This window comes from Mus caroli, chromosome 2, assembly GCF_900094665.2.
Source record: "Mus caroli chromosome 2, CAROLI_EIJ_v1.1, whole genome shotgun sequence".
In the NCBI taxonomy this organism is placed as follows: Eukaryota; Metazoa; Chordata; class Mammalia; order Rodentia; family Muridae; genus Mus; species Mus caroli.
In genome coordinates, this window is record NC_034571.1 from 14,836,970 (window position 1) to 14,845,706 (window position 8,737).

The 8,737-nt window shown below is 42.5% G+C and overlaps 1 protein-coding gene across 1 annotated transcript in view; it reads right to left on the minus strand.

The window, feature by feature from the left end:
- Positions 1-7,491, minus strand: part of Dnajc1 (DnaJ heat shock protein family (Hsp40) member C1) — a 157,583-nt gene extending 150,092 nt beyond the window's left edge. The window contains exon 1 of the mRNA XM_021152177.2: positions 6,973-7,491. Coding sequence (XP_021007836.1) covers positions 6,973-7,182 — 210 coding nt within the window. The 5' untranslated portion in view covers positions 7,183-7,491. The remainder of the gene's footprint in view (positions 1-6,972) is intronic.
- Positions 7,492-8,737: the final 1,246 nt, after the last annotated feature.

An 8,737-nucleotide genomic window follows, 5' to 3' on the forward strand; every position in this document is an offset into this window, starting at 1 on the left:
GAAAGAGAGGCCCATTGGACTTGCAAACTTTATATGCCCCAATATAGGGGAATGCCAGGGCCAAAAGAATGGGAATGGGTGGGTAGGGAAGTGGGCGGCGCTATGGGGGACTTTTGGGATAGCATTGGAAATGAAATTGAGGAAAATATGTAATAAAAAATATTAAAAATTAAAGAGTTACAAATCCTAAAAAAAAAAAAGAAATACAAATATACATACGGCTCTAGAATTAAAGTTCGATTTAAGATTTTGAACAGCATATCTCCCACCCTACATGGTGTTGTTCATCTTTCTGCTTGATTCTCCTCTGAAAAGATGTAATAGTCACTTTGGAGTGCCTTATGAACAATTAAAACACATCCAAAAATTAGGTCAAACCATTGATTTGCTCTCTAGAGTTAACCTCTACCAAAGACTTCTGAAGTCTCTTCCTAAATTTCTAGAACAACTTGAAACATGCACAATGCTCTACAGGAGCCTTAAAAAACATTATATAAATGTGACCTATTGTTAAGTAAAAAATACTAAGAAAATACTTGTTTAGGGAATTGCAATTTAAGTTTTGTTATAACACTTACATGGTTTCATCAATGTTATTTCATTCAGTATATACTAAAGCGTCTGACAGGTGTCCACAAAATTCACCTGTTCTTATGCTTTTGGTTGTGAGCTTAGCCTTTAACAGCTGAGCCATCGCTCCACCCCAAAACTCATCTGTTCTAAAGAACGAAGTCACTCTTAAAATTGCCCAAAATCATAAAGCTAAAAAAATAAAGTAGGCATATCATTGCAAGTACGAAGCTTAGGGAATGACCAGAAGACAAAAAAGGTGCAATCAGAATCATCTAATTTCCATCACCCAACTCTTCCTCGTCTCCTCTCCTGAACCCACTGTTAAGTCCAGCCAATTCTCAGAACCTTCATATTTGATTCTTTACCTTACTCAGCTGATCACTTCTTCCTCTCTGAGATATTTCCACTACTTGGCTTGAAAGACATCCCATGTCTTGGTTTGTCTCTTCCTATCTCTCTCACTGGTTCTTCATCTCCCTTGTCACCATCTTTTTGGCTTAGTTCTCAGACCTCTTCCCTTGTCTTTTAGATTCATTCTTTTGAACTGAAAGGGTAAACTCTTTCAGTTACGTGTTTTCAAGTCACCTTCTAAGTACCAAGAACTAGTTGTTTTGTTTTGTTTTTCAAGACAGGGTTTCTCTGTATAGCCCTGGCTGTCCTGGGACTCACTTTGTAGACCAGGCTGGCCTGGTACTCAGAAATCCGCCTGCCTCTGCCTCCTGAGTGCTGGGATTAAAGGCGTGCGCCACCATGCCCGGCTCAGAACTAGTTTATTATCTACAGCCCACTTTTTCTCTCTGCACTCCAGACCTGAATAAACAAATAGCTACATGCCAGTCTCCACTGTGCTTAACAGAAATAGCAAATTTGATGTGACCAAACTCTTGGTTTTCCCTCAACCAGAGTCCCTGTCCAGGCTTCCACACTCAGTAAGTTCAACTGCCTCCTTAACCTTTAGAATTTTCTTCAATTGCTCTTCTGTTAGAATCCAGAGTTACACCACTTGTCCTGTTTGCTTTCCTATTGCTGTGATAAGGACCATGACCGAAAGCAACTTAGGGAGGGAAGGGTTTATTTTCCCTTACAGTTTACACTCCATCATGAAGAAAACTTAAGGCAGGAACTGAAGCAGAGCGGAGGCAATGCTTACTGGCTTCCTTCCTATGGCACACTCAGTCTGCTTTGCTAGACAACCAAGAAGTTCTTATACATGTCCATGAGTGGCACTACCCACATTAGGCTACCCGTCTCATATCAATCATCAAGAAAGAGTCCCAAACACTTGCATACAGGCCACACTTATGGAGGTGTTTTCTCAAACCTGAAAAAAAAAAAAAATCAACTAACTAGCACACCATCTGAATAAAATCTTATTAATTTTATGATCAAATTAAATACAGAATCTGATCGCTTCATACCAATATGACTGCTACCACCCAGGCCTATGCTACATTCTACACGACCATTATTTCTCTAAGAAACTAATGCCTTATAAACTATCCTTAGCACAAAGACGTGACCATTTTGAAATTTACTTCAAATCTGGTTGCCACTCCACAACTTAATTATGAGTAAAAATCAATGTCCTTATAATGGCCTGCAAGCCTGCATGATCTGTCCCTACCACTAGGACTTGGATCTTACTATTCTCCAGCACTCTGCTCTGGCAATACTGGCTGCTAGTCCCTCACTCAACATACTCCTGTATCAAGACCTGTGCACTCACTCTCTTCCTTGAATGTTTGTCCACCATGTTGAATGCTACTACATCACACTATAACCTGAATGTCTGAGTCCTTCTAAAATGATTATGTTGAAGTCCAATTCCTAAAGTGATAAGGACTAAGAGATAGTACATCTGGGAATTGATAGGCTATAAGGCTGGAGTCCTTATGAATAGAATCAATGCCTTCTTATAACTTCTCATGTCCTTCAGAAGCCTCTGTGCATCTGCTATTTATATATACCTATTTACATTCACTATTTATATATACCTATTTACATTCACTGTTTATATATACCTATTTACATTCACTATTTTGTGTTCCCATTGCAACTAAAGTATTAACCTATATGAGGCTAAGGGTTTTATGCTTAAGATCCAGTGAATACCAAATAAGTCTTCACTGAATAACAACACTGGATAGTTTTGCTACTTCGTCTGTTCCAACATCTGCTAGTCAACAGGATTGCTTGGCTTTTGAATATCACACATTAAACCTTAAACAGGTTGAGTTTATCTCTATTACATATTTGGTCCCTTGAAAGTCTTCCAAGAAAGCTAAGATTCAAAGTAAAGAACGTTCCGATCTATTTTCCATTGTCAATAAGAATTAAGTTCCTTCTGGCTTTCTTTTCAATTTCAACACAGCTAAACATAGAAATACAGATTAAAATAATTTTCTGAATTCTTTTCAAATTTTACCAATTTGACCAAATCTTCTCAATTATCTATATGTATTTCCCCATCATTCCTAACAAGATTAAGGTCTCTAGTTGTTCATACTAATTCACTGCAAACTAAATAGTATGAAATTACAAACCATGATAGTGCACAGACGAGGCCAGGTAACAAATCTTTTTAAATTATGTGCATAATGTGTGGGTTTGTATTGTGAGACCCCGACTTAGAGCGTTTCTCCCTGGAAGGTAAAGCCCCTGAATGTTCCCCAAGCTTGTTTTCCCTGATCTTTAAAAATACAGCTAGAAAGAAGCTCTTTGTTCTCTATAGCCAGCAAAAGATCTTTTTGTTTCTATACTGTACAACCGGAGATGCCTGCCTTCCTGTGCCAAGGACATGGAGATAGACGCTGGAGAGGAGGCTGCAGCTCACTCCCCCCCTCACCAGAAAGGAGCTGTAGCCAACTCTCCTCCCAACTCCTCCCAACACTCCTCCCAACTCTCCTCCCAGCTCCTCCCATCTCCTCCCAACTCCTCCCAATTCCTCAGCTAGCTGTTAAAAACCCCCTACTGTCACCACTCGGGGTCGAACTCCCCTGCCCTGCACGGTGGAGGGACTTCGTCCTCAGCTAGCTGATAATAAAACCTCTTGCAGTTTGCATCAGGTGTGGTTTTCTCTTGGGACACTGGGGTGCTGGCCAGCTCATCCTGGGACTTGAGTGGAGGCCCAGCATCCGGGGCCTTACAGTATATTCAAGTACAGTACCGTCAGAGGCCACATCAGGTGTGAGAGCCCCTAAAATTGGAATTGTAGGCAGTTGTGAGCTAAAACACACAGGCACTAGGGAATGAAATCCATTCCTCTGCAAGAACAGCAAGTTCTCTCTCTCTTTTTATTGTTTTTGATTACTTAAATTTCTTTTTTATTAGATATTTTCTTTATTTACATTTCAAATGTTATCCCCTTTCCTAGTTTCCCCTCTGAAAATCCCCTATCCCCTCCCCCTACTCCCCAACCCACCCACTCCCATTCCTAGCCCTGGCATTCCCCTACACTGGGGCATAGAACCTTCACAGGACCTAGAGCCTCTCCTCCCATTGATGACCGACTAGGCCATCCTCTGCTACACATGCAGCTAGAGCCACAAATTCCACTATGTGTTTTCTTTGATCAGCAAGTTCTCTTTAACTACTGACCCATCTCTCCATGCAGATGTAATATAAATCTGAGACCAACTAAGTCTACTGCTAAGTCACTATATTCTCTTTAAAAGCTTAATTTCTACAAACTATTCAAAAGCATCATCAAGATTTGTTTTCCTAAGTTATTGTCCTACTTTGTTTTCTGTTGCTATGACAAAACACTGACAAGATAAATTTAAGGGAGAAAGCGGGTTTTTGGCTTACATTTCCACGTCACAGTCCATCTTTGAGGGAAGTCAAAGCAGGAACTGAAGCAGAGACCTTGTAGGTATGCTACTCACTGTTTTGTTCCCCATGGCTTCCTCATCTAGCTTTTCATATAACTCAGGATCATCTGCCAAGTGGTGATACCACACATAGTGGGCTGGGCCCTCCCACAACAATCATGTCAAGAAAATGCTCCCACAGACATGCCTACAAACCAACATGATTCAGGCAAGCTCTCAATTGAAATCCCTTCTTCAAAGATGACTTATATCCCCTCTAGCATGTGTCAAGGTGACAAAATATGAGCCAGTACAGTTATATATAAAACTCACTAGCTACAGAATTTAATCCATCTTTTTAAAGATTTATTTATTTATTATATGTAAGTACACTGTAGCTGTCTTCAGACACACCAGAAGAGGGCATCGGATCTCATTACAGATGTTTGTAAGCCACTGTGTGGAAGGGCAGTCAATACTCTTAACCGCTGAGCTGTCTCTCCAGCCCCTGAATTTGATCAATCTTAATGAATACAAAACAACTATTTAGTTGACCTAGCAAGATGGCTCAGTAGTTAAAGGCGTCTACTAAATTTAATTCCTAGGACCCTCATGGAAAGAAAACACCAACTTCCAAGAGCTGTCCTCTGACCTCCATGTTTGCCATGGCACGCATAATAAATAAATAGACAAACAAAAAATAAATGCAATAAAGAACATTCCTGGTGTTGCAAAGATGGCTTAGTGGTTAAGAGCACTGGCTGTTTTTTCAAAGGCCCCAGATTTGATTCTCAACAGTCACATTGCAGCTCACAAATGTCTGTAATTACGGTCTCAGGCCATATTCTGGCCTCAGCGGGTGCTAGGCACAAAGGTGGTACACAGACATGCCTGCAAGAAAGCATTCATAAACATTAAAAACAAAACAAAACAAACCTAGAGCAGCATTGTGGTGTGGTACTAAGAAGAAACATTTAAGACCCTGACAGAGGTAGACAAACACACACACACTAACATGGAAGGGATTAGGCCAGGTATACTGGCACATGTCTTCAATTCCAGTAGTCCTTGAGGTAGGTGGATGGATAGCTAGCCTGGTCAACCTACTAAATTCCAGGCTAGTCAGTACAGCACAATGAGAAACCTTGGGGCTGGAAGGAAGTGGTAATTAACGTAAATAAAATTTTAAAAAAATGAAAAAACTGTAGAGGAATTACTTCCTATTCTACCTATCCTAGTTGGGGGGGGGGGGGGTTATTGTTGTTGTTTTACATTAAAAAGTGAAATGCCTCTCCTGAGGGGGGGAGGGGAGCCTACAATCTCAGCATCCAGGAGCCTGAGGCTGGGGAGTGACAGTTTAAGAGGATAGGCTGAGCTACATGGAGAACCTGTCTCAAGAATCTAAGCCCAAATAAACAGTCATCAAACTTACATTTTCACTAATTATTGTTAAATACACTGCATTATCATTTACTCTGGAAATGAGGCCTATTTTTTTCTCTATGAGCAGAAGTGGCACAAGGTAACACAATGACCACAAAACCACTGTGTATAATATTTTTAACTCTTAAGAAATGAGAACTGTTAAGTTCAATACCGTGGCAATTTTATACTCGATGATTTTATATGCAATCATGGAATTAAAATGCAATTATTAAAAATTAAATTTCTGTTTAACAATTCAATTCATTTCCTTTGAAAGTTTCCTATTTCATAACTTATAGGAAGAGGTACATTTCTTAGCTAATTCTGTTAAGTGTGCCTTTTTGCTGCTGCTGTTGTTTTTGCTTCACAACTTACATCTTGTGTGAAGGACTCAATCATAGCTTGTGGAATTCTCTCTCATTCCATGATCTTGAAGTTAGTAACATGTCTTCTTTTTTCTGTTCATTGTTTGAGGTAGTCTGAATAAATACCCTCACTCAATCACTTTCAAGTAGAAATAAAAGGGAACAAGAGATTTTACAAGTTAAAGACCCAAGTTAAAACCTGAACAGAATCAATGGAGAGGCAAGGACGTATACACAAGACTATCCTGGCCTCCTCTTCCAACAGCACTCCAAACACCTCAAACCCTGAAAGCTTCACAACTTCTCTTATTTATGAGTTCTAGGACCAAGCGGGAGGAGGCTTCAAATTTTTCCAGATTTCTAACTGCAACACAAACACTAATAGCAGGCTTTAACGATTACAAAATAACAGTGCAAGAAAACTGCTAACAGACGCTGGGCAAAATGTATTTCAGTCTTCCCAGAAAGGACGAGGGAGAGGGAGGCAGTTGAAGTAAAAATATGTTTAAGTGGGAAGATGACAATGTGGGGTGATACATGGTTACTGTGTCACACTTGAGACGGGTAAGTGTTAAAATCCGTCTGCCTACACCTCTTCCTTCTTCCTTCAGCCCAGCTCGCGGGGTGGGGGAAGGATGGTCTCCAGAAAGTCAAAGAAAAGGTATCAGCACTCCGAAGCTAGTTGCACCGTCCAGCCTAACACTTAGATCAGAAGTTCCGAAGTTGGGCCGACAGTGAGCGACTGGGAAGAGATGGCGGTCAAGTGGACCGGGCTGGGTGAGGAGGTCCGGCGCGCTTACCTGCTGCACCCCGAGGAACTCGTAGAAGTTCAACTGCACCTCTTCCACCAAATCGAACAACTCCAGGTCTCCGCTCTCCCAGGCGCTCACTGGCCGCACGGCTGCCAGCAGAAACAGCAGCAGCAGCCACAGCGGCCGCACGGAGGACGACTCCAACCCGGAGCGCCGGCGCTGGGGAACTCGCGCGGATCCGAAGCCGGGAACCCACATCGCGCGGGGCTCAAAGAGGTCGCTCGGCAGGCAGCCACGCCGTACGCCGGCAGAGAGCGGAGACGTGGCGGGTGGCGCGGGCGGTGCGGACAGCGCCTGTCAGTCAGGAGCGCGGGCAGCTGCCCGGAAGCGGCCAGCCAGGCTGCCGGCTCGAGGGAAGCACTAACAGCCGCGGAGCCGGCGGCTGGGGAGCGGAGACCGGCCGCAGCCCGCTCTCCCTCTCTAGACCCTCGCCCCGGCCTAGGAACAGCTGGAGAGCCAGCGCTGGCACCCAGGCGGCCGTGGGGGAGAGGTTTCCCCAGGCCTCAGCCTATCCCAGGCCTCGCTTCCGGTGACATCACGTCTCCTAGCAACTGTGGGGCGGGGGCGGGGCCGGAAGTAGGAACGCCAGGCGCTCTGGATTCTGGCCTCAGAGAACAGCTTTCTGGGGCTTGTAGAGTAGCTGCACGTGTGTCAGCGCTGGCTAAAAGAGGTGAACAATCGCAGACCTCCAGAACCAAGAACGCCTATCTTGTAGGTTTTCTTCCCTATGCCTTCTACCTTGCCTTCCTAAGTATTGATATTAAAAGCATATTGGAGGGTCGATGTATTTTATTGCTTAGGGGCTTCTGTTCATGTGCATTTTGTTATTCGATCAGAAAAGAATGGATGAATTGAACTAATGCCTAAAACACACAGATCCATTCCATTGTGGTTTTGGAAGGTGGGGGCACAAAGAGGAATTTAGCCAAGAAAAAAATTATACTTCTAAATATGAATTAAGATTTGCTGATATAGTCCATGCAAAGAAGCAGCCTCTAATTTCCAGGAGCTCAGAAGCCCCCTTCTGGCGTTTGCAGGACCCTGCACACACATAATACACATAAATTCAAGAAAGCAAACACACATACATATAACTAAAATTTAAAATATTCTTTTAAGTCCAAAGTTTATTTCCTTAAAGTAAAACTAATCTTGGACCTAGTATTGACTTTTGATTAAAACCACTTCTTCCTCTTGCAGAGGACCTGAGTTCTGTTCCTCGTACCCATATTGGAGTGGTTCACAACTGCCTGTAATTCTAGCTCCAGTGATCCAGTACCCACCTCAAGTTTCCACAGGCACCTGTGCATGTGGACATACACATAGGCAGGCACATACATATACATAAAAAGACCCATCATCTTTACCAAGTCCCTACATTAAAGCAAATGTTTGTTTATTCAATGAGTGAAACTGTCAAAAAATATGGCAACAACAAATTTTGTTTACCCAATGTCTATCCTTTCCATATTTGATCATATTATTGAATACTGTGTTATTCGAAAGTGGTGTTGAAAGAAAGATGAAATTTCAAGACCTGTAAGTCATATAAAGTACTCAGAAACTGCTGGTTATTTGTGAGCCTAGAGGCTGCCTGGGGCTGAGAACAAAGAAAAACAAACCCAGGTATGCCCCGTAGTTAAAACATTCCTGGGAACAGCTTGACCATAAGATAAAGAGGAATGTGAGGACATAACAGGGCTATCTGAAATGAGTCAACAACTCACAGAACTCTGACACCCTGCACGTACAT